The sequence below is a fragment of the Lathyrus oleraceus genome, chromosome 3 (assembly GCF_024323335.1).
Source record: "Lathyrus oleraceus cultivar Zhongwan6 chromosome 3, CAAS_Psat_ZW6_1.0, whole genome shotgun sequence".
Lineage (NCBI taxonomy): Eukaryota > Viridiplantae > Streptophyta > Magnoliopsida > Fabales > Fabaceae > Lathyrus > Lathyrus oleraceus.
In genome coordinates this window covers 103,252,426-103,280,168 of record NC_066581.1, presented here as the reverse complement: position 1 = coordinate 103,280,168, position 27,743 = coordinate 103,252,426, and the positions used below count along the sequence as shown (strand labels likewise).

General features: G+C 35.7%; 1 protein-coding gene across 1 annotated transcript; it reads left to right on the top strand.

Moving 5' to 3' along the window:
- Positions 1 to 919: 919 nt before the first annotated feature.
- LOC127129913 (sugar transporter ERD6-like 6) lies at positions 920 to 27,200 on the top strand. The gene is made up of 8 exons (XM_051059017.1): positions 920 to 1,148; positions 22,673 to 22,698; positions 22,779 to 22,841; positions 22,931 to 22,990; positions 23,206 to 23,271; positions 23,360 to 23,419; positions 23,524 to 23,638; positions 27,076 to 27,200. The coding sequence occupies exons 1-8, from the start codon at positions 920 to 922 to the stop codon at positions 27,198 to 27,200; spliced, it is 744 nt and encodes a 247-aa protein (XP_050914974.1).
- Positions 27,201 to 27,743: the final 543 nt, after the last annotated feature.

Genomic DNA, 27,743 nt, shown 5'->3' with positions numbered 1-27,743 from the left:
AGGTGAGTACAACTATATGGAGTTTAAGAAATATTGTGAGAAGAATGGAATTGAGCATGGGGTTACTACTCCATACACAACACAATGGCCTTGCTGAAAGAAGAAACAAAACTTTGCTTGATATGGAAAGGAGCATGATTAAGGAGAAGAAGCTCCCTCACACCTTATGGGGAGAAGCCATTGCCACTGCGTCATATGTGCTCAACAAGTGTTCAACTAAGAAGCCTAAGGAAATTGTTCCTTTTAAGAAGTGGACTGGAGATAAGCAAAATGTGATTCATCTGAAGGTGTCTGGTTCTGTTTGTTATAAACATGTCTCAAATGCTAAGAGAAGGAAGTTGGATGACAAAAACAAAGTCATGTTGCTTGTAGGGTACCACAGTATAAGTGCTTATAAGCTTTATTGTCATGTCACCTACAAAGTTGAATTCAGAAGAGATGTCATTGTGAAAGAAACAAAAGCATGTAATTGGAACAAGTATCAATTTAGCTTTGATGCAGAGTTAAAACCTGAGTTAACTTCTGAAGATATTCCAAACTTTGAAAGAGAAATTGCCTCTGAAGAAGAATTTGCCTTTGAAGGAGAATTTGCCTCTGAAGATAAGACATAGTCTGAAGGTGACTCTGATGATGTAGGATAGTCTGAAGGTGAGTATGATTTTGAAGGTGAATCTGATTTTGATCTAGATTCTGATGATGATCCATACTTTGGTGGTAATAATGCCTTTGAAGGTGGTTATGCCTTTAAAGGTGGTCAAACCTCTGAAGGTAGTTCAACATTTGATATTGTTTCAGCATCTGAAGAAGATTTTAAACAAGTTTCGAGACCATAAATAATCAAACAAATACCCAGAAGATTTGCAGAGTTTGATATGTTGCAAGATAAATATACTCTGAAGGGGAAGGCATTTAGTGTGCAATGTTGGTAGACTCTGAACTAGTTAGTACTGAAGAAGCTCTCGAGAAGAAAGTGTGGTTGAAATCCATGAAAGAAAAACTTGAGGCTATACAAATAAACAAGACTTGGGAGTTGACTGAGCTTCCGAAGAACAAGAAAACCATCAGTGTGAGATGGGTTTACAAGTTGAAACTGAATCCAAAGGGATCAATTGGAAAACACAAAACTGTCATACCCCAATTTTGTCCGGGTAAGGAAAAGTCTTCAACCAACATTCACTACCCAATGTTATAAGACATGTATTTTATCTTAAGACATAAACTTTATCTTAGGGTTTCTCAGCCCTTAGTGACAGCAAATCTTCAGTGATATTTTCATCTGTTAAGATCCTTAAGAAGACACCAGTTGCATTTGTCTATTATGGCCATTGACTGAAGCATGGGATAGTATGTACTTTTTGGTTAACAAGGCCCATTTTGGTTTATCCATGAGAACTTTTGGTTTTAAAAAGGTCCATTCGCATAAACGTGTCCATGATTAATATTGCAAAGTGCGGTCCAAATCCTTTTACATTTCTAATCCAAAATTCATTTGATTATTAGTAAGCATTAAGAGTCATGGATATTTTTTATGATCATTTATTGATAAGCTCACTTCCACATGTTGCGGCCAAAGTCTTGATCCTTCATAAATATCTAGATTCAAATTGCATTTTTAAACATGCATTTCTTTTAAGCTAAAGTGGATTGTTGAAAAACTATGATAATGAACAATGTTTTAAAGCTCACTTTGGAATTGTTTCTTTTATTGCTTATGATGCACATTTCATATTGTTCATTTAAGTGAATAATAAGCATAATTAGAAGTGACCAAGTGGAAAGTCCAATTTTGATTAATATGGCCCAATCCATTTTCAGTTTGAGTTAGAGTTTAGGCATTCTTGTTTAACACATATAGAATAATTAGGACAAAGTTCAAGTGATAAAAAGGGATTAATTGCATAATTAATTTAATAATCCAAGATATTCTAAATAATCCAAATTACAAATAATCAAAACAAGGGCTAATGCATAATACAAAGGGTTATACGTTTAATCCAAACTTACATAGTCCAAAGGTTACATAATTAAATCCAAATATTAGTACAAAGTTCTGAGTACATCTAAAATAAGTTGAAAAATTGAATAAGCTGTAAGTACAGCAGTTTGATGCAGCTCTTCAAAGACTTTTCCAAAAGCTTTTGGAAATTGCAGTGCCCCAATCCCAATCCCTAATTGCAACCCCCCCCCCCCTTTTTCAAATCAGCATCACTTCACAAAACCTGCAAAAACCAATTCAAAATTAAAAACAGCTTATCAAATAAGCACTTAAAAAACTGAAAAACAATTGATAAGAGGGACAGATTATTTCTTTGCACAGTAAACCAAAATGAACACCCAAGGATGTGTTCCAATATCTAATCCAGACAACCTTAAATCCATAGATTAATTATCCCATGAAATCTGGAAGAGATAACTTAACAAGTTATCTCAAAACCAACAATCAACATATAAATAACAACAACAAATCTTCCATTTTTCTTTCAAATCTTTGCATCATTATTTTCGCCTCTACATACTGAGTAAAACCCCTCTTTTAATTTCTTCAAAACGCATCTGTAGAAGTTTGAATCTCAAATTTTAGGGTTATGGTTTTGACGGATAAGGTTTGTGTTTAGGGTAAGAACGAACTAGGGTTCGTTTGGCTGCGTGAGAGGGAGAGTTTAGAGTTAGGTTTTAGGTTTGGGTTTTGAAGGAGGGTCTCGATCCGGCCATTTGAGAAAGAATTTGGAAAAGGCAAGTTTAGATTTGAGTTTAGAAGCCAAAATAAGGTGGGGGTATGTGTTTGGTGTTTTAAGGTTTGGGAGGTGGAGTCGCCGGAGAAGAGGGCGGCGTCACCGCGGTTGGCCAACCGCCACCGTCTTCTCCGGCAGGTTCGACCGTAAGAGTGGTGACGGAGGAGAAGAGGAAGTTGAAGAGCAACTTCATTCTCAGGATGAAGAGAGAGAACGAGAGGAGCAAAATGGCTCTCTCTCTCTCTCACAATTTTTGTTTTTATATACAAGTGGGAGTGGATGCATGGGCGACACATGGCACCTCCTGCCAGCGCCACACGTTTGGTTGACTTCTGAGTCAACCAGGGGATCCTATGTGGATCCCCCCACCATATGGTGGTGTACCCTCACGCTTCTCCCTTTGATCTTTTGACCAGGTCAAAGTATTCTGATCATACGGCCCAGATTTCTCCCTAGAAGGTCAATGTTTGACCAAGCTGTTTAGGGCCTTGGTAGCTCCGTTTTGGGCCAACTCAGGTTGGGCCCAAAAGACTTTTTCTATTCAAACTCCCTATTTTGTTCAGCTTAGCCCATTTTCTTTTCTTTTTTTAATTTTTAATTTATTCAACTTATTTTCTTTTATTTATGTACATATAAAATATGTACATTAAGATTTTATAGCTATCAAACAAAAAAACAATATCTTATTTTATTTATTTTCTTTCAAAATTATATAAATATATATTATTATTATTATTAATACTTAATAGTAAATATGCAATGATGTTGTTATTATTATTATTAATATTTAATAGTAAATATGCAGTTATTTGGTTATATTCATTATTTTTTAATTGCTTATTATTTAATCAAAATAATCTACTAAATATTTAATTAATTAATTATATTATTATTAATGTCACTTATAATTTAGATAATTATTTATTTTTTGTGGAGTGTATGTGCATGATTATTTTGTGTTTATTTATACCGAGTCTCAAGTACATATGGATGACATGTTATAATTGTGGGAAGATTATGTCGATGTCACCGATTTAAAGTCATTTTCAAACCAATTTCAAAAATAAATCACATATTTCTCGATTCAAAGTCGAGCCCATTTTCGAAACACCTTTGTAAGTCGATCGCTGGTAAAAGCATCGCCATCAACCTCACATGGCTTACTCTTGGGCCTTCTTACAATGAGACCTATTCGGTTTTTTATTAATCGATTAGATGAGTTATTCACTAAATAAACTCAATTCGTTCACAAAAATACAAATTTAAAACCTCGATCCAACATCGAGTATTCTTTGTTAAGAATTAAAATACCAGGTCACAATTAAATGTTATTTCACTTAGGAATAAAAGAGGAAATGGTTTTGAGTTTTCAACTCCTCTTCTCGATTATTTAAACACGAACTCTTTTACCCGATTAATCGAACAACCGTCATTTCTAATCCACCTAAGCGCAAATAAATCAAATTCTTTTACAATAATAAATAAAAAAGGAGATGACTTTGAGTCTTCAATTTTTCTTCCCGACTATTTGAATACAAGTTCTCTTACTTGGTTAGTCAAATAATTATCGTTCCTCTACAAACCTCCAAACCCCGATTAAATCAAAATATTTTCACAGTAAGCTAAATGAAAAAGGAGCTGACTTTGAGTTTTCAACTTCACTCCTCAATTGGTCGAATACGAGTTCTCTTACTCGGTCAGTCGAACAATTGTCATTTTTCCACCAACTTATACCATAAGTCAAATCATTCTCAATCAAAACTATACGAAAAGGGAGATGGTCTTGAATTTTAAATTCCTCCTCTCAAATACTTGGATATGAGTAGTCTTACTCAGCCATTCAAGTACTTGTCGTTTATTCTAAAATACATCAACCATACACAAACCAATTTTCATAATCACTCAGATGAAACAGAAAGCGGTATAGAGTCTTCTATTCCCTTTCCTGATTATTAGGATACGAGTTGTCTTACTCGATTATCCGAGTATTTGTCATCCATTCAAAACACCTTAATCATTATCAAATCCTTTTTGTAATTAAGGATGAAAAAGAAAGTGGTCTAGAGTCTTCTATTCCCTTCTCTGACTATTAGGATACGAGTTGTCTTACTCGATTATCCGAGTAATCGTCATCCGGTAAAAATACCTTAATTATTACTAAAACCTTTTATAATTAAGGATGAAAGTGGAGATGGTCTAGAGCCTTCGATTCCTCTCTTCGACTATTAGGATATGAGTTGTCTTACTCGAATATCCGAGTAATCGTCATCCAACAAAATGTAAGAACAAAAATTGTGATACAACAGATTCCTTGATTTTGATGATAACAAAGGATGAAACCAAAAATGGCACCCTAACGAAAAGTTTCTAAGTGTGCAGGACTCTAATGACATCATCAGATAGAGTACCAGATCAGAAGTATATTATCAAATGATCAGAAACTCTGAAGAAGAAACAAGTTCAAGAAAGTCAAACTCTGAACTAAACAACAAGTATCAGAAGCATCTTAACAAGAAGTAAGTCCTAGAACCTCTGACTCTGAACAACGCTTTCTGAAGAATCTATTTAGATCAACATCAGAAGCAAGATTCCAAGGTTCTCCAGAAACACAAATACTTTGATTATGGATTTGCTAATCATGAAAGAGTAACGTTGAAGACAAGTAAAGATTTTCAAATGGATTTCCTAATTGAGAAAGAGACGTTAATCTCCAATCTCAATAAAGAAAATACTACTTGTGGTAAGTAGTCATTTCAAGAAGAAAAAGTCATCCTGCATTAGCTAATTATGTGATGGCGTAACTTCATCTCAATATCCACCAGTTTCAACTACTACTTCAACTGATCTATATAAAGGATTGCAAATCAACTTTCAGGACACAAGCCAATAAGCCAAAACTATACTGAAACTTCAAACATTCAAGAAAAACACTCTTGCTCTCTAAGATATTCACGAAGCTTTTGCTTATAACGTGAAAAACTCTTGTTCTTAACACTGTAATATTTGCTTTCTTAGAAGCACTCTAGATTACAATTTATCTTTCATCTTTTGTTTGTTGATTTCCTCAAGTGACTTAGTGTAGTCTGTAGACTTGAGAGGACTAAGAGATTTTTCTCTTAGGCGTTGTTTGTAATCTTTCAAGATTAGTGGATTAAGTCCTTGTTGAAGGCGAAATCACCTTGGCCGGGTGGACTGGAGTAGCTTTGTGTTATAAGCGAACCAGTATAAAATCCTTGTGTGATTTTCATTTTGAAAAGCGCTTATTTTTCAAAACAATTCAAACACCCCCTTTCTTGTTTTTCTCACCTTCATTTGGTATCAGAGCTCCGGCTCTGTTATTGATTTTCTAATCAAACACTTAACCGTGTAGAGAGATCCAGTTCGAGAAAAACAATGGCCCACTCAAATGAAAGAGATTCTTACAATGCCAAGCCTCCTGTTTTTGATGGAGAAAAGTTTGATTACTGGAAAGACAGAATTAAAAGTTTCTTTCTGGGTTATGATGCTGACCTCTGGGACATTGTCACAGATGGATACACTCCTCCAGTCTTAAATGGAGCTGAAGTTCCCAGAAGTAAGATGTCAGAAGATCAGAAACGTGTGTTCAAAAATCACCACAAGGCCAGAACAATACTTCTAAATGCTATATCATACAATGAATATGAAAAGATCACCAACAGAGAGACAGCCAAAGATATACTTGACTCTCTAAAGATGACCCATGAAGGAAACTCCCAAGTCAAGGAGACGAAGGCTCTGGCACTTATCCAGAAATATGAAGCTTTCAAAATGGAAGACGACGAAGCTATAGAGGCTATGTTTTCTAGATTTCAAACTCTTATTGCAGGTCTTAAAGTGTTAGACAAAGGATACACGACTGCAGATCATGTTAAGAAGATAGTCAGAAGTCTGCCAAAGAAATGGAGACCTATGGTTACTGCTCTAAAGCTGTCAAAGGATCTGAACAATATCAGCCTTGAAGAACTTGTTAGTTCTCTCAGAAGCCATGAGATAGAACTAGAGGAGGGTGAACCTCAGAAAAGGAACAAGTCCGTAGCGCTTAAGTCCAGATCTGAAAGACGGAAGCCTGACAGAACCAAAGCTCTCCAGGCAGAAGCTGAAGATACTGACGATTCTGAACCAGAAGACTCTGATGATGAAGAAGAGTTGTCCCTACTAACCAGAAGAGTCAAGCAACTCTGGAAAAAGAGGAACAACAACTTCAGAAGACCAAGACCCAGAGGGGATCGATCAGAGTCAACTTCAAAAGGTAAAGCTAACAAAGATATTACCTGTTATGAATGTAAAGAAACAGGTCATTACAGAAATGAATGCCCCAAGTTGAAGAAAGACAACCCTAGAAAAGAAAGCTTCAAGAAAAACACCTTCAGAACAAAGAAAGGACTGATGGCTACCTGGGATGACAGTGAATCTGGATCATCAGAATCTGACTCTGACGAACAAGCCAACGTAGCACTTATGGCTACCACATCCAGCTGTTCAGACGAAGAATCTGAAGAGGTATTTTCTGAACTTTCTAGATCTGACTTAGAATCATGTTTGTCAGAAACTCTTACTTCTTATCAGAAATTAAAACAAAAGTTTAAAAACGTTAAAGGCTGTCTTAAAGCAAAATTTGAAGAGTGTAGTGAACTTGAGATAACAATTCTATCACAAGAAGATACTATCAAATCTTTAATGTTAGAAAGAAATGAAGCAAAAATAAAATTAGAAGAAACGTTATCTCAAGCACCACAAATCTCAAATAAAATTATTTACAAATATGAAGAAGCCTTTCAAGAATTTATGAAGAATGGGATAGATATGAGTATTATGGCATCCATGATTTATGGAGTAAGTCAGAACAATAAAAGGGGAATTGGGTATGATCCTAATGAAGATAAAACTTCTGCAAGTGATAAAATTAAATCTCCTTTTTCATATCACTACACACACACACAAGAACACAAATTTAAAAATGCTAGAAGACCCAAAGTTGTAAGAAACTCTGGGAAAACTAATCTAAAAGGACCCAAGAGATTCTGGGTACCGAAAGATAAGATTATCTATGTTGCAGATATCCTATGCAGCGAAGTTCAGACACCAGTCATGGTACCTGGACTCTGGATGCTCGCGACACATGACAGGAAGAAAGTCTATGTTCCAAAGTCTGGAACTTAAAGACGCTGGATTTGTAGGCTTCGGAGGAGATCAGAAAGGAAGGATCAGAGGCTCCGGAACTATTGGTAATGGTACTCTTCCCTCTATATCTGATGTTCTTTATGTAGAAGGATTAATGCATAACTTGTTATCCATAAGTCAATTAAGTGATAACGGTTATGATGTAATCTTCAATCAAAAAACATGTAAAGCCATTAATCAGAACGATGGCTCTGTCCTTTTCACAGGCAAGAGGAAAAACAACATTTACAAAATAAATCTTTCTGATTTAAAAGATCAAAATGTTAAATGTCTAATGTCAGTTCACGAAGAGCAATGGGTATGGCATAGACGCTTGGGCCACATTAGCATGAGGAAACTTTCTCAGCTAACTAAACTCGAGTTAGTCAGAGGCCTACCTAAACTGAAGTTTTCTTCAGATGCTCTGTGTGAAGCTTGTCAGAAAGGAAAATTTTCAAAAACATCTTTTAAAAAGAAAAATGTTGTTTCTACCTCTAAGCCTCTGGAGCTTCTTCACATTGACTTATTTGGTCCTGTGAAAACAGCATCAGTTAATGGAAAAAAGTATGGACTAGTCATTGTTGATGATTACAGTCGCTGGACATGGGTAAAATTCCTAAAGCACAAGAGTGAGTCTCACTCTGTATTCACCAGTTTCTGTTCCAAAGTGCAAAAAGAATTTGACTCTAAAATTATTAGAGTCAGAAGTGATCATGGTGGAGAATTTGAAAATAAAGATTTTGAAGAATTATTTGATTCTAATGGAATATCCCATGATTTCTCCTGCCCTAGAACTCCACAACAAAATGGAGTTGTAGAGAGGAAGAATAGGACACTCCAAGAGATGGCCAGAACCATGATCAATGAAACTAATGTAGCAAAGCACTTTTGGGCAGAAGCTGTAAATACAGCGTGTTACATTCAGAATAGAATCTCTATAAGACCTATTCTAGAAAAGACTCCCTATGAACAGTGTAAAGGAAGAAAACCCAACATCTCATATTTTCATCCTTTTGGATGCTCTTGTTTTATATTAAATACTAAAGAACATCTGAACAAGTTTGATTCCAAAGCACAGAAAGGTATTATGTTAGGATACTCAGAACGCTCTAAAGGCTATAGAGTATACAACACAGAAACCAAAATTGTGGAGGAATCAATTCATGTCAGATTTGATGATAAGCTTGACCCTGAAAAGTCAAAGCTAGTTGAAAAGTTTGCAGATTTGGAAATCACTCTTGTAGAATCTGAGAAAACTCCAGAAGCAACTGTCACTCAAGACTCTGAAGAAATTAAATCTCCAGAAATTCCAAGGAAAGTTAAAAGTCGTATTAACGTATCTGAAGATTTGATTTTGGGAAACAAAGATGAACCTGTTAGAACCAGATCTACCTTCAGAACTTCTGAAGATATTCCTCTGGGACTAGTGTCTCTGATTGAGCCTACATCCTGTGATGAAGCTCTTCAAGATAACGATTGGGTGGCAGCTATGCAAGAAGAATTAGATCAATTCTCAAAGAATGATGTCTGGGATCTCGTTCCTAAACCCAGAGGCACTCATGTCATTGGAACCAGATGGGTTTTCAGAAACAAGCTGAACGAGAAAGGAGAAGTTGTCAGAAACAAAGCACGACTGGTAGCTCAAGGTTATAGTCAACAAGAAGGTATTGATTATAATGAAACTTTTGCTCCAGTCGCGAGGTTAGAATCTATTCGTCTTCTTGTATCTTTTGCTATTAATCATTCTATCAAATTATACCAAATGGATGTCAAGAGTGCATTTCTTAATGGTTATATTTCAGAAGAAGTGTATGTCAATCAACCTCCAGGTTTTGAAAATTCAAACTTTCCAGAACATGTTTTTAAACTTAAGAAATCCTTATATGGACTTAAACAAGCTCCCAGAGCTTGGTATGAACGCTTAAGCAATTTTCTTCTGGAACAAAATTTTATCAGAGGGAAAGTTGATTCTACACTCTTCTGTAAAAACCTTAATAATGATCTCATGATATGCCAGATTTATGTTGATGATATTATTTTTGGTTCTGCTAATATCTCTGTTTGCCAAGAATTTTCTAAGTTAATGCAGGCAGAATTTGAAATGAGTTTAATGCAAGAACTAAAGTTCTTTCTGGGAATTCAAATCAATCAAACTCCAGAAGTCACGTACATTCATCAAAGCAAGTACATTAAAGACGTTCTGAAGAAGTTTGATATGACTGAATGCAACTCTGCAAAAACTCCTATGCACCCAACTTGCATTCTGGAAAAGGAAGAGGTAAGCAACAAGGTTTGTCAGAAGCTCTATCGAGGTATGATAGGCTCTCTTCTCTATCTGACTGCTACTCGTCCTGATATTCTCTTTAGCGTCTGTCTTTGTGCCAGATTCCAATCAGATCCTAGAGAATCTCATTTAACAGCTGTTAAGAGAATTCTTAAGTATCTGAAAGGAACTCCTAACCTGGGCCTGATGTATGAGAAAACATCAGAGTATAGACTTTCTGGTTACTGTGATGCAGACTACGCAGGAGATAGAATAGAACGAAAAAGCACATCTGGAAATTGCCAGCTTCTGGGAAACAATCTAATCTCCTGGGCTAGCAAAAGACAGTCAACTATTGCTCTATCAACTGCAGAAGCAGAATACATCTCAGCATCACTGTGCACAACTCAGATGCTCTGGATGAAGCATCAGCTAGAAGATCTTCAGATATTTGAGAGTAACATTCCTATCTTTTGTGATAATACTGCTGCTATTTGTTTAAGTAAGAATCTCATTCTACATTCCAGAGCCAAACACATAGAAATAAAACATCATTTTATCAGAGACTATGTTTAGAAAGGGATAGTAACATTGAAGTTCATTGATACAGAACATCAATGGGCAGATATCTTTACTAAGCCTCTAGCTGAAGATAGATTTCTTTTTATCTTAGAAAATCTGAACATTAAAAATTGCCCTGAGTGAAAAATGGCTCTGAAAAATGTAAAATGTGAATCTGATGTAAACAAATGTACTTCTGCCTCTGACTCTGATACTTCTACAAGTTAAGAAGATATCTGAGTTAGAAATCTTCAGAAACCAATCCTTTGGTATTCCTGAAGATCAGATACATCAACATGTGGAGCTCTAAACGTCTAACCCTAGAACTTCTAGACAACTGTCAAAAGAAATCAAAGGTCAGAACGTTTGAAATCTCCTAGAGCAGTGTGCGTACTGTTGGGATTAGACATTCATTTATTAGCTGTAATCATTTTTCCCCCCAAACGTGCTATTTTGATTTTTGTGCTAACGCTGGAATGTGTGTCGTTTTGCATGTTTTTAATTAGAGTATATAAACACTTTCTCTCACTTTTCACACTTATCACTCTCACTCACTCTAAAACCCTAAACCCTCTCTCAAAGCATTCTCTGCAAGTTCTTCATCAATCTTCATCTTCTTCTTCATGGATGCTCAACAACAAGAAGTTTTTAACTTCTCTCAACAGATGGAATCAAGTTCTAATCCCCAAACCTCAAACACTCAAACACCAACGGTTACTGGTGTCACCATAACCCCTGTTTACAAAGAACCTCACGTTCTTGACCGTGAACGCCACATTAACCTTTCAACCCCCTTTGAAGGCTTGGATGTGTTGTGCGAATCGTTGGTTGATTTCGACAACCTAAGAAGAAATGGCGTTGATCTAACTGGAGAACTGCGTCAACAAGGGTGGGAGAACTATTTCCAAAGGTTGTATGGTCCAATCTACCCTCTTCTGGTCAAGGAATTCTGGAGACATGCAGATGCAGATGACAACTTCATTGTCTCATTTGTTCTGGGAGTGAAGATAGTTATCACAGAAGGGTCCATTGCCTCTCTGTTGAATATGGAAAGAAGTGGAGGAAAAAGGATCTACAACATTCCTCCTAGGTCAAAGCGCATAACAGATGTGATAAACCCAACAATCTTCAAACCAAATGTTGAAGGAAACCCATCTAAGAACAAGGAGCTACACCAGAACCTCAGAGTGTGGCTGAAGATTATTCTGGGAACTATCCACCACCGTCCAGCCTCCAACTCTTCTGATTACATTAATGCAGACCAGAAATGCATTTTGTACTGCATCCAGAAAGGTGTGAAGATCAACCTCCCTGCTCTCCTCTTCAGATATCTGAGAGATTCAGTCAGAGAAACCAGGAATAACATGAAGCCTAGATCCTACATTCCTCTGGGAAGATTGCTATCTGACGTCTTCATTGAGCATGGACTGGTAGATGAGCTGGAAAAGACCAAGTTGATGGATGATCTGGCAATTGATGTGGGGAAGCCTCTGAATGCCAGAAACCTCAAGAGTATGGGGATTATCAAGAAAATACAAGTCAAGCCAACTCTGGAAACATCCTGGGATAGCTTGAAAGATCAGAGGAAGATGCCTCATGGCCTGGCCAGATTCTTCAAAAACGAACCCAGAGATGCTGTTGCCCTCTACCTTCATCGTCTGCTGGAAGAAGGTATTGATGTCTCTGATTTCAGCCTCGATGACTGTCTGGACTCTGAAGAAGATTTAGTCAGATACAAGAGAGGTATTTCTGAGAGAAAGATAGCACCTCCAGCAAAGAAAGCCAGACTTGAAGGAGCTTCTGGAAGCGGATCTTCAGCTCCTCTGCAATTTTCTACTGGTAAGTCTGTTCCTCCTGCTACCTCTGAATTTATGATGGCTTCCTCTAATCCTCTCTCTTCACAACCCATTTATACCACCTCTGACATTACACCCTCAATCACCAGAACCTCCCAACCTACACCAGTTCTAAACATAGCAAGAACTTTCATACCTCCCTCTATACCTGCACAAACTCACCAAAGCACCTCATCTTCATCATCCTCAGCACCATAATCACCCCCATATGTTTCCCTCTCATCTGACCCTGAATTTTCTGATCCTGAATCACCAACCATAGCCACAATTTACGCTCATAGACTTGCTTCACAACAAACACAAACCACAGAACCTGAAATAACTTCACCACTACAACAAACAACCACCATCCCCTCTGAAACTCAACCCTCTGAAATTCAACCATCTGATCCCCACACCTCTGATATCACCCCACCAAAAATTCTCGCTGCACCTGAAGCAGAATCTGAACCCTTAGACTTAAACCCTCTTTACGCTTCATCCCAATCTTCTGAACCTCAACCTGAACCAGAAATTGAACCAGAACCTCTCACTTTAAATCTCAGCCCTCCAAACTCTCCACCTCACACCTCTGAACCAGAACCTGAACCTGAGCTTTCTAAACCTACCCTTAAGGAAGCCATCTTTATGATTGCAGAGGCTTCAGCTCGAAAGGTTGATTCTCTGGTCACTAACTCTGAAATCAGTGATGATCCTGAATCTGTAAGGACACACTGGAACAGAGTCATTGGCTGGATGACATCTGAGTCCTTTAGGCTGAAGAGCATATCTGAACAAGTCAGAAATGACTACATCAGAAATGCTGAGGCAAGACTCCAGGAGAGACTTGCCAGAGAGGCTGAAGCCAGAAGGCTAGAGGAAGAGAGGTTGGCCAGAGAAGCAGAAGAAGCAAAAAGGTTAGAAGAAGAACGACTTGCTAAAGAAGCTGAACTCCTAAGGCAAAAGGAAGCTGAAGCAAAGGCTCTGGCAGATGCAGAAGCTCAAGCTGCTGCTGAAGCTGAAGCTCAGCAAGCTCTGACTCTGGGGGAGTCATCTTCTGTGATTCCTACGGTTCTTCAGACTCTGAAAGAACTCAAGCAAGATCAGAATGAACTCCGGGCCAGAATGGACAAGCAAGATACTGTCAACGAAAACATCCAGAACATGCTTGCTATGCTGCTTCAGAGAATGCCTCCGCCTCCGAACCCTTAGGCACTTAGGAGTTATTTGTTTTTACTTGCCTATTGTTTTTGCTTCTGTCTTCTTTTGACTCTGATATTTTTCTTGTTCTTTTGAACCTGATGTTTTGTTTGTTGCCTTTGTGCTTCTATCTATGAATTTCAAGTTTTTCTCTTTATTTATTTTCTCTTTACTTATTTTTTTTACTATGTCTTTTTGATTCTGACAAAAAGGGGGAGAAAGTAATTATTAGCTCTGATGAAAATATTGTCTAAAACCATCAAGCATTCTGCAACATTTTTTATATAAACAAAATTATCTAACTTGGATTTAAGAAATTGCAGAAAATCTCAGAAACCTCTTTACTTAAGAAACTCTGGTAAGAACTTCAGAACCTCTGAACTCCCTAGTACTATCTCAGGGGGAGCTTCTGTCTATCTGATCTATTTTTATTCATGTTTCATCTGCTAATTAAAGTTGTTTTGTCATCATCAAAAAGGGGGAGATTGTAAGAACAAAAATTGTGATACAACAGATTCCTTGATTTTGATGATAACAAAGGATGAAACCAAAAATGGCACCCTAACGAAAAGTTTCTAAGTGTGCAGGACTCTAATGACATCATCAGATAGAGTACCAGATCAGAAGTATATTATCAAATGATCAGAAACTCTGAAGAAGAAACAAGTTCAAGAAAGTCAAACTCTGAACTAAACAACAAGTATCAGAAGCATCTTAACAAGAAGTAAGTCCTAGAACCTCTGACTCTGAACAACGCTTTCTGAAGAATCTATTTAGATCAACATCAGAAGCAAGATTCCAAGGTTCTCCAGAAACACAAATACTTTGATTATGGATTTGCTAATCATGAAAGAGTAACGTTGAAGACAAGTAAAGATTTTCAAATGGATTTCCTAATTGAGAAAGAGACGTTAATCTCCAATCTCAATAAAGAAAATACTACTTGTGGTAAGTAGTCATTTCAAGAAGAAAAAGTCATCCTGCATTAGCTAATTATGTGATGGCGTAACTTCATCTCAATATCCACCAGTTTCAACTACTACTTCAACTGATCTATATAAAGGATTGCAAATCAACTTTCAGGACACAAGCCAATAAGCCAAAACTATACTGAAACTTCAAACATTCAAGAAAAACACTCTTGCTCTCTAAGATATTCACGAAGCTTTTGCTTATAACGTGAAAAACTCTTGTTCTTAACACTGTAATATTTGCTTTCTTAGAAGCACTCTAGATTACAATTTATCTTTCATCTTTTGTTTGTTGATTTCCTCAAGTGACTTAGTGTAGTCTGTAGACTTGAGAGGACTAAGAGATTTTTCTCTTAGGCGTTGTTTGTAATCTTTCAAGATTAGTGGATTAAGTCCTTGTTGAAGGCGAAATCACCTTGGCCGGGTGGACTGGAGTAGCTTTGTGTTATAAGCGAACCAGTATAAAATCCTTGTGTGATTTTCATTTTGAAAAGCGCTTATTTTTCAAAACAATTCAAACCCCCCCTTTCTTGTTTTTCTCACCTTCACAAAATGTCTCAACACATCAAATATATATCTTTCTCGCCCCCGTGCGATCAAAACCAACCAAACAAAACGTCAAACATATTAATCCAACTTGTCACCCTCGTGTGATCAAAACTATTTTCAAAAAGAACACCATTTAATCCTTTCTAATGTGTATAACAAACCAATGCTTAAGCCTCCGCCGAGAGTAGACAAGCCAACGTTTAGCCTTTAGAACACGATCTAAACAGTTGTTCACTAAAAAACATCAACCAACCGTAGTTCTCCAAACTACGAATGCTCTGACTTCCTTATTTAAGGATACGTAGGTAGAAGATTGTTGTATCTTCGCGAGCACACTAATAAAAAACCTCCCCCTTCCCTTTCTAAGGTTCTAATCCATTTCTAGTTTTAATATTTTATAACCCAAAAAAATAAACAAACATAAATTAACACTCAAATCGCAAATTAGAACTAAAAGGTCCCCGTTGAGTACAACGGACGTAAGGGGTGCTAATACCTTCCCCTTACGTAATCCACTCCCGAACCCGAATATGGTTGCGACGACCATTATTCTATTTTCCAAAGGTTTTATCGATATTTTCCTATCCCTTCATTGGGATAAATAAAGTTTGGTGGCGACTCTGTTGGAATGTAATTTTTTCCGCGACCATCGCGAGGAATCGTATTTTTCGAGATGCGACCAAAACAAGGTTAGTAGATAGAGGATTTCTACATAAATCTGGATTAGATTACTTTGAGGTGTTTGTACCTGTAGCTAGAGATGAAACAATCAGACCGGTGATTGTTATAGCTACTAATAGAAATTGGCCTCTAATGCATTTAGATGTGAAATATGAATTTATGAATGGTCCTTTACAAGAGGAAGTTTATGTGTCACAACTTCTTGGATTTGTGAAAAAGAATTAGGAAGGGATGGTGTACAAGTTGCATAAAGCCTTGTATGGACTGAAATAAGCTCTTAGAGCTTGGAATATGAAAATTGATTCATTTTTCAAGCTTGAAGGGTTCAGAAAATGTGAGATGGAGTATGTTTTTCTTGGCTTATCGCTTTCATCTTTCATTTAATTTTGATTGTTGAGTCGCCTTCATGATTGCACTTCTCAGAATCAAGTTTGAAAATGTTCGTTTTTAGCATGCATAAAACCTTGGTTATATTTGATCTTGACCAAGATGTTCTTTGATCAAATTGCATGAGTAAGTGGAATGAAAATATTTTAAGTTTAATTCAAAGTAAAATCTCAAAGTACCTTTAAAAATATGAAAATTTGAGATTTTTCATGTTTGATTCGAATCATGGAGTTTACACACATTTTATGATTCTGATCAAATTGGACATAGGGAAAACTGAGTCATTCGATTTAAATCATTTTTTGCACTTGATTCGAATCATTTTTCTAATGTCCACTTCTGTTTGATTTGGTTCAAATCAAATTTTAAACATGATTTAAATCACACACTTTTCAACATTTTCCAGTTAGGGTTGTGACATTTGATTCGAATCAATTTTTGTACATGATTTGAATTACGTGGCTCATGATTCGAATCATTCTTTTCTCTGATTCAAAAATGTAACATCCTAAATCCCAAAACTTATAAATAAAGGATTACTCGACAATTCAAGGTGTTATCAACGATAACCCTTTAATAAAATATATACATTTTGAAAACATATAATGGAAGTAAACAACATACAACACCTATCATTGTATGCTCACCTTCACTTATGCCATCATCGTGGCAGAATCACATTAATCATAGTAATAAAACATATTAACTTCAATTTGGATCTTATAAAGGAATTTCAATATCCAACTCTTGGCAACTTCCAAAACAACTCAACATAATAGTTATTAAACTTCAACAAAGCAAGTAAGTCGACACCAAACATAATAAAAGAAAACATCATTTTCCCCCAGTGTTACAAAATTAGAGTATAACGACTAAAAATAAACGCAATAACTAAAGAAAATAACTCCAAGAGCTATTTCTCACTCACAACAGCAACTATACTCATGAGTATCTACAAGATATCCATGGTGGACAACATAAAAGTAAAGGGGGTGAGAATTCACATCAATAATTTAGCGGCATAAGCTGCAAGGTAGAATTCAAACATCTACTCATACAACAACAATGACACAACATCATTCTCACACCCAATCCATCAACAAACACAAAGCAATCACATATTCATCATTTAAATTATGCAGTGAGACTCACAACTTCAACCATAATCATATGCATGTGGTACCATATCATCATCAATTGGTTCACTTAAGAATCGGGTTCACCCTGCTCAAACCCCGAATCCACCCTGCTCGGATTCAGGACAAGTCACCAATTCACCCTGCTCGGATTATAATTCTCCCATTTCATCAACAACAACAACATAATGAATGCATGTCATAACACGTCAATGCGATGACAACATAATGTTTAAAGTCCCCTCCCGACAATAAACAAATCATGCATTGACCCAATGATAATAGTCCCCCTCCCGAACTATCATCCTACAACAACATACTCACAATCCAACAACATAATTCATGCTCATATAACAACATGTCATCATCACAGTTCACGGAAATTAACACAACATCATCATCGCGTATGTGTCATACCCCAATTTTGTCCGGGCATATTTAAATTTTTGTAAAATTGATTTCATTTTTAATTTGCATCATATGCACAACATGACATGCATTCCATCATGAATAATAACTAAAATATCAGTCAGAATAAATTTATTGAAAATACAAACAAATCGGTTGAATCACTTCTCAAGAACGTGCACAAATCAGCAGGTAAAAAGATTTTCAAAATTAAAATTACAGACACCAGTACTATTAATCTACGGTTCACGTAGTTTAACCTGGTGTGCTCGTTGTTTATTTTAGCGGCTCTTTCAGTTGCATTTTGACCCGCCTGAGCCTTTTAACCGGTGAAAATTTATTTCAAAATTTAAAGAAACGCTGTATTTTTTCAATAAGTATATTTCGCACTGATCATTTTCATGCATCTGATTTAATTTTTCGAGCAAATTTTCGCTCGACTTTTATTCATTTTTAGTCGTTTTAATTTTGTTCTTTCGTCAAAATAGTCCGATTAAATAAATAGAATTTTCCATGTTATTAGTTTAATTTTATCATGATTATTTAAAAAAAAGTTATGAATTTTATTTGATTCAATTGATTAAAATTGTTTTAAATCGATTAAGTCATCTAAAAAAAGGGATTATATATATTTTGATTTATTTAAATAGTGTGTGTTTCTTGGTGTGCTTCTTTGATTCAATCCAAACCATTGATTCAAATTAATCAGTGGTCATTATTAGCAATCCACACTTGTTTCATTTATCCAATAAAAAATTAGGATTTATAAATAAAATGAATTATCTCTCTCTTCCTCCAATCTTTTCCAACAGCTAACTCTCAACGGTAATAAGAGTAAAATTGAAAATAGCTAGGCCAGGGACCTACTTTCCACGTCACCTCTCTCTCTCTTGTCCTCCAACGGAAAGAAAAAGAAAATAAAAAGAGGAAAGGAGGACAACACCAAGAGGACAAAAAAAAACATACGCTCTCTGTGGTAAAAAAGAAAACAGAAAATATAAAGAAGAAAGAAGAAGCTTTTCCCCTTCTTCTTCCTAAAATCTCCACACCTTTTCAACGGTTAAACTTGCGACCCACCATAAAAATTTTCACTTCATCTTCTTCAACTCACCCTCCGCCTAACACCGCCCGCACCACTTAACAAAAAACACCAATTTAATTTCTTCCGCTGCCGACAAAACTCTTCAACCACTTACCTCAACAACACCGAAAATCCCTCCGCCAATCACAACCAACATCCTAAACCCTCCAACCTCCGTTTCCACCACCATACCGCCATTAACTTCATTCGGTGGACACACCCACCTTACCTTCCTCTTCTTATTCATCGCTGATCTTCACCGAATCACCGCTTTCATAACAAAAGCCAGAAAATAACCTTTACCAATCATAATGCGCCACCGCGAGCTTCATCACCATCGACTCATTTTCCTCTTCTTTTCCAAAACTACCATACAACCAAACCTCATACACCTTGTTTCTCAAAACAACAAACACCTTGCAAAACACAACGCATACACCTTCATCACCGATACAAACCTAACTCATCCTAAACGTTTTGACGGCCTTCAGCTTTATCGATCCATCACTATCAATTTCACTTTTACAATTAAAAGTTTCTTGGTTTTGTTTTGATTTCTTCTCAATGTTGTGTTGTTGATTTCCAGGATTCAATCATCGGTTCGATGACTCAGATGGAGGTTTTTCGGTATTGAGTGTTGTCGTTATTATGATGTTTGTATTGCTGCTCTAACTTGGGTAAATTTGAGTCGTCGTTTTGTTTACGGTAATTTGTTTTTTGGATTTATAATAATGAACATTATGTGATTCTGTGATGTGTTGGTATTATTATTAAACTTAGATTTTGTCCATGGATTTCGTGATATGGTGATGACGATTTAATCTCTGGTCCAATTATAGAACAAATGCCCTGCTATTTGTAGTATGATACATATAAATTGCTGCTTGTGTTTTTTTTCAAATTTCTTCTTCTTTTTTTTCGTTCGAGTTGTATGCTAGAGGTCCTCTGGTTGCATCGTTTTCGTTGCGGCTAATGCTTGTTTCAATACTAGCGATTGTTTTGTTAGGCTAAGGTATTTAGTTGTGTCAATTTTAGTGTTTATTCTACCCTTATATATTATATATATGTTGATTGGTGTTGTTAACAGACTTTTTTTCTAAATAAGATCATAGTGTTATCTTGTATAAAGACCAATGTACCTTCTGCAAACGTGATGTAGTCCTTAAGATGAATAGTGAAATGTTTTATATTATTATTTAAAGTGTGGCCATGGGTGATGTATAAGACTTTCGAAATAATTGATTGAGTTGTTCAGTAGAAAGCATGAAGTTAAGGAGAATTTCTTGTATGCATCTTATTCTCACGTGAATTAGAGGAAGAAGAGAATTTGGTCTTCTTTCATTGTTATTATATGTTATAATAGTGTCACATGTCCTTCATTGTTTGGCTTGCTTTGAATTTTAGAAAAAAAAGGTTCAAAAATAGTTATTGTATGTTTCCTAAAGAGTGGCTCCCCCACGTATATATTTTTTTTCTCATTGGCTTAATTAAATTGATTATTTTTATTTTATTTTAATTTTGATTAGAATATTGGTCCTCATTTTAGCCTATTTTCTTTTATAAATACACCTCATGTCCAATCACTTTGCACCTCCCATATGCTTTAAATAAATTTGTAAATATTGTCATAATATTTATGTTGTTGTTGTCAAGTTTTTCATTACATTTTTAATCGGATTTTTATCTGCGGATTCAATATTTTATGTCATTCTTCCGCCAAAATTCCAATACATCAACAGAAATATTTTCACCGCGTTGTGATCTTGCGAATGATATAAATCATGTTGTCATTTCGCCCTGACCGGTTCTTGAGCACATCGTTACCAATTCAATCCGATCTTTTTAATCTCGCATACTTCTTTCTCTTTTAATTATAATTAATTAATTAATTAAAATTTGTTTAATTAGTTAATTACGATTAATTAATTTTAATTAGCTTGATTATTTGATTCAATTAAACAATTTTGATAATTAATCTTAACTAACTTTAATTAATCAATTTAACCGAGTTTTAATCAATTAATTTTGATAATTAAATATTGATTGATTTTTTTCCACTATCATTTCATAATACAAACTCAATTCCAAACCACTTTAAACCACTAAAATCACACAATTCTCGATTCGATGTAGAGCCAATTTCAACACCTTTGTAAGTTGATTGCTTTAGGCATCGCCATCAACCTCACATAGCTTACTCTTGGGCTTTCTTACAATGAGACCTATTCAATTTTAATCGAGTAGATGTTTGATTCACTAAATAAAATCCATTTCATTCATAAACACGAAATTAAAACCTCGATCCAATATCGAGTACTTTCATTCAAATCAAATTAATATATCCAATCACAATCCAATACCATTACATTTGGAAATAAAAAAAGGGATGGCTTTGAGTTTTCAACTCCTCTCCTCGATTATTTGAATACGAGTTCTCTTACTCGGTTAGTCAAATAGTCATCATTCCTAACCCACCTAAGCACAATCAAATAGAACCATTTTATAAATAAGAAACGAAAAGGGAGATGACTTCGAGTCTTCAATTTTTCTCCTCGATTATTTGAATACAAGTTCTCTTACTTGGTTAGTCAAATAATTGTCGTTCCTATACCAACTTCCAAACTCCGATTAAATCGAAATATTTTCACAGTAAGCTAAATGAAAAGGGAGTTGACTTTGAGTTTTCAACTTCACTCCTCAATTGTTTGAATACGAGTTCTCTTACTCGGTCAGTCGAACAATTGTCATTTTTCACCAACTCATACTGTAAGTCAAATCATTCTCAATCAAAACTATACGAAAAGAGAGATGGTCTTGAGTTTTTAATTCCTCTTCTCAAATGCTTGGATATGACACTACGCCAAAAACTGGAATAGACAGCGCACCTTAGAGGGCGCTTTATTACAAAAGCGCACTCTAAAGTGAAGCGAAAAAATAAGGAGCGAACAATTGGAATAGACAACGCACTTTAGAGGGCGCTTTTGTAATAAAGAGCCCTCTAAGGTGAAGCGAAAAAATAAGGAGGAGATAGAGGGACAACAATACAGGGCGCTTTTTAGAAAGCGCCCTCTAAGGTTACCCTTAGAGGGCGCTTTTAAAAAAGCGCTCTATAAGTCCATGTGCATTTCCAGTTTATAAAGCGCTTTTGGAAAGCCTTAAAGAGCGCTTTCATAAGCGCCCTCTTAGGCCCCCTTTAGAGGGCGCTTTTTTTCCACAAGCGCCCTCTAAGGTCCCCTTTAGTAAACATTAAAATTATAACATACTGCGCGTTTTGTTATTTCACTCTCTGTTATTTTCGTTCTTTTTCACGTTAGGGTTCTCACTGCTACGATTTTCGCTACTTCTAAGGCGTTCTCCTTCCATCTCTGTTAGATCTACGACGTTTCCTCCTTCTATTAATTAGTTGTTAGCTGTTCGATTTTGACACCATAGGTATTTTTCTAATCTTTATATTACTTGGTTTCTCTTCTGACGTTCGCTATTGTTCATTTTTGGTTTCATTTTTCTTGGTTCATACATTTATTGAGTATTCCAAACGATTGCGTTTTGTTTCGAAATGAGTATGCATCATTAAATGAGTGTCCTAAATGCGGTGTCTCGCGATATAAGAACAAGTTGTCTCCAGCAAAAGTCTTGTGGTATTTTCCTGTTATTCCGAGATTTAGACGCATGTTTCGAGTGATGTAGCAACATTTGGAGTCGATGCTGTTCAGGTTCGACCGAAAGGAAACTAAATTTGTAACGTTCCAAATTTATCAGACCATAATCTGAACAATATTTACATGTCATTTAGGTTCTTGCTACGATTTTAACTTTGTGGTTAGCAGACAAATCTGGTCGCCGACTTTTACTTATTGTGAGTCTGAGCTTTTTCGATAATTTTTGCATTCACATTACTATTTGTTTGGAGGGTAATAAGAGATTAATCAAAATCTCCTATTGCAGGTTTCTTCATCTGCAATGGCTTTGAGTCTTTTGGTTGTTTCAATATCATTCTACTTGAAGGTAATAATAATTTTTTTGTTTGTTATATTTTTTGAACATTTTTTTTGTTTATTTTTATATATACATAATACATTAACTAGATATTACACATGCATTCATGCATAAATGTTCAGAAATTTGTAACACAGATTCACAAGATTATATATCAGTAAATTCTTCTTTATATTTTTGGTTTTTTATATGGATAATATATTTTATGTTGAATTTCCTCTCAGGAATATATATCACCAGATTCTGATTTATATGCGACATTGAGCCTCGTATCGGTGGCTGGAGTTGTGGTGTGTAAATACAACTTTATTACAGAAATGATGGTTTCTATTATTTGTTTCCCTAACTTCATTATTATAAACTTTCAATTTCTTTCAGGTCATGGTTATTGCATTCTCTCTGGGATTAGGAGCAATGCCATGGATTATAATGTCTGAGGTACAATTTTCTTCAATAATAATATGCATGACAACCCTATATGAACAAACCTTTGTTGTAATATAATGTGATAGTTGATGTGTTGAATATATTTTACATAATAGATTCTTCCGATTAACATCAAAGGCCTAGCTGGAAGTTTTGCAACACTTGCCAATTGGTTCTTTTCCTGGTTGGTTACATTAACAACAAATTTGCTCTTGGATTGGAGTTCGGGAGGTTTGTGTGCATTGCCTATGTTAATTTTCTATAAATATCTATTGTTTCTAACCAGAAGCTTCCTATGTTTTTATCAGGAACCTTCACAATATATACTGCAGTCTGTGTTTTCACAGCAGGATTTGTTGCCATTTGGGTCCCCGAGACAAAGGGAAAAACTCTTGAAGAAATACAACAGTTTTTCAGATGAAGTTTCCTTTCGAGTAGCACTTCAGCTAGTGTTCACTCATGTATTCACATTCATATTTTTTTTCTTCTGAATCAACTCAATTCATTTTTATGCTCTTTGGTCTTGTTAAATATGAAAAATACCAAAACAGTGTGATTTTCTAATCTAGCAGCATATTTGCATTTTTGTTGTAATTGATTGATTATAAACAAATAAATGAAAGAGAGTGGTTATTATACATTTCAATTAGAGTAGCAGTGGTTTCGGTTCATGACATTTCAAATAGCAAGAGGATCATATAAACAATAAGCATATATCAGTATTTGTATTTTAATATTATAAAAGCATAAAAAGAACCTTTAGTTGCTCTTGTGAATTATAACAAGCAGCTGTATGCCATTTTCTTCTGGTTACCTCTTGTGGCTGCAACATAACCTGAAATGAGAATATGGTCACAGAGACATGTGATGCACGTAAATGTTAAATAACCACCCACTTTAGAGGGTGCTTTCCAAAATAAGCGCCCTCTAAACCCTTTAAATTTCCACTTTAGAGGGCGCTTTCCAGTAAAAGCGCCCTCTAAACCCTTAAAGGTTTCCACTTTAGAGGGCGCTTTCCAGTAAAAGCGCCCTCTAAACCCTTAAAAGTTTCTACTTTAGAGGGCACTTTCTTTAAAAAGCGCCCTCTAAAGTGGCCCTTAAAGGGCTTAAAGAGCCACTTTAGAGAGCGCTTTCACCAGGAAAAAAAGCGCTGTCTTTACCTATGCCAGCGCCAGATTAGAGGGCGCTTTAAAGCGCTGTTATAGGCCAAAAAAAGCGCCCTCTTTTCCCTTATTTGGCGTAGTGTGAGTTGTCTTACTCAGCCATTCAAGTACTTGTCGTTCTTTCTAAAATACGTCAACCATATACAACCTTATTTTCATAAATATTCAGATGAAACAGAAAGCGATCTAGAGTCTTCTACTCCCTTTCCCGATTATTAGGATACGAGTTGTCTTACTCGGTTATCCGAGTATTCTTCATCCGTTTAAAATACCTTAATCATCATTAAGATCCTTTCACAATTAAGGATGAAAAAGAAAGCGGTCTAGAGTCTTCTATTCCCTTTCCCGACTGTTAGGATACGAGTTGTCTTACTCGACCATCCGAGTAATCGTCATCCAACCAAAATATCTCAACACAACCAGTCAAACAAAATATCCAACATATTAATCCAACTTGTCGCCCCCGTGTGACCAAAACTCTTTTCAGAAAGAACACTGTTAATCCTTTCTAATGCGCACACCAAACCAATGCTTAAGCCTCCACCGAGAGTAGACAAGCCAACGTTTAGCCTTTAGGATGCGATCCAAACAGTTGTTCATTAAAAAAACACCAACCAACCGTAGTTCCCCGAACTATGAATGCTCTGATTTCCTTATTTCAGGATACGTAGGCAGGAGATTGTTGTATCTTCGCGAGCACACTAATAAAGAACCTCCCCTTTCCCTATATGAGGTTCTCATCCATTTCTATAGTTTATAACCTAAAGATAACAAACAAACATAAGTTAACACTCGAAACACACATTAGAACTAAAAGGTTCCCGTTGATTACAACGGACGTAAGGGGTGCTAATACCTTCCCCTTACGTAATCCACTCCTGGACCCGAATATGGTTGCGGTGACCACTATTCCATTTCCTAAAGGTTTTATCGATATTTTCCTATCCCTTCATTGGGATAAATAAAGTTAGGTGGCGACTCTGTTCGAACGTAATTTTTTCCACGACCATCGCGAGGAATTGTATTTTTCGAGATGCGACAGTATGCACATATCCATCATTCAATAATAAGTCATAAATTCGATTGAAATCATGCTTAATCGTTTAAGTCATACCAATACATCATTTAAATTGTAGCTAACATAATATAACAGTACCCAAAATATCCATAAAAGTTGAAAAATCAAAATCTATAACTTGATATCATCAAAACAAGTATTTATGCCCACAGCAAACTCATGACAAGTTACTCGTCATGGTCGTAACGCCCGTCACTAGACCCAACATTGCAGAACGTCACCTATGTGACGAACGGCTTGGAAATCAAGTCTGGGTAGTGTGACAGGTTACCAATCACCAGCGTGACGCCCGTCAGCACCCTAAAACCTGAATAATTTGTCTTCTTCAATGAAGTTCACCACATAACTCCTATTTATCAATTCAAACATCCAAAATCGATCCAAAACATCACACGAGTTATATACTCAACAATAACATCTAATTTCATCAAATCATCACCTTTAATTCATGGTTTTCATAAAATTATATTATTCCTAAAACTTTCAATTAACAACAATTGCGAATATATCATAAAAATAAAATTTGTCATACCACTTAGTACACGAATTTCATCATCAATCATCATCACATACAACAAATCAATCATCAATAACATAATTATATTAAAATCCCAATGTCCTATTGGAGGTTAAGGACTCCTCAACTCTACCCCTCATGCATATACCCATTATTGAGATAGTTCTCCCCCTTACCTGATTATCCTAACAGTAGTGAGAAATTCTGGTTTTTGATTCTCTAATCTCGTCCAAGTTCTAAGTTTTCTCTTGCCATTTCCATAGCCTTTCCTCTATTCTCCAATTTCTGATTATACATACTGATAAAACTCCTCAAACTAGGTTATGCTTCTAGTTTATACCATTAGGGTAAATATTATTACAATTCTAATTATGCTCCAAACTCTTATTCCTCTTACTCATTCCTCCTTTCCACTTCTCATAAATCACATTTTGCCCCAAAACTCTCTATTTTCTACTAAATTAAATAATCTAATAAAATACTATTATTTTAATTATTAAAATAAATTCTAATAATTTAATCAACCTCTACTAACCTCTAATTACTCACCGCATTCTCACCTCAAGGTCACACACCCCTACCACCCTTATTTATTTAATTAATATTACACAATAATCAAATAAATGCACAAAAATCATAATAAATCAAATAGTTTCAATAAATCAAAAAACTGTGGTGTTATAGAATCAATGGATAGATTTTCAAAAAAAATCCCTTTTATTCCATTTCACTTGCTCATTTAATTCAAATCATAGATTGCTCTTGATTCAAATCTAACTGACTTTTTCAACCATTTTGTACGTGTAATCTCAGGCACATATAAAAGCTTTTTGTCATAAATTCTCACATATCATATATCATTTTGATCATAATTTTCAGTGTGATTTAAGTGAAAAACCAATTTCCTCAGTTTTGAGTGTTCAAAGTCTTGCAACGAAATTCTTATATCTTCAACTTCAATTGAGTTCAAATCTTGATAACGAGAGTTTTATAATTGATTTAAGGAGGCGCGTCTTTGAAACTAATCGTTCTTGAATATCTTGTTGAGGTTTTTAGGTTGTTAGCAAGATTGAGGTGATTGTCAATGGTGGAGACAAATTCCATTGAAAAGAAGTAGGTTCTTCTCTCCAGAATTGCCTTAGTAGTGACTGTGTGGAAGGCTATTGATAAAGCGGAATTCTTCTCAGATCTTCAGACAATTTCACCTCTCAACGAATCGGTAGGATCAAGGGGTTAATTTCTACAGATGCAAGATTGAAGCAGAATTGGTGAATTGTAATATTCAAGAAACATAATTCGAGTAAAGATTACGTATAAGAGTTTGATTGTATGTTGTATACAAGTCAAGATCCAAATAGGATATTTATTTTCTCAGTTGTATTGTGGATTGTTGATCGTATGAACTCTTGGAAATATTTATCAAATAACAAGGAACTATGCAGGTTCCAATGGAAAACCATTGAAGAGTGCACGTAGGCAAAGCGAGGATGAATGTCGAAGCACTATAAATCTCGGTGTCATCTCTCTCTCTCTCTCTCTCTCTCAAACACACACACACACACATACACACACACACAC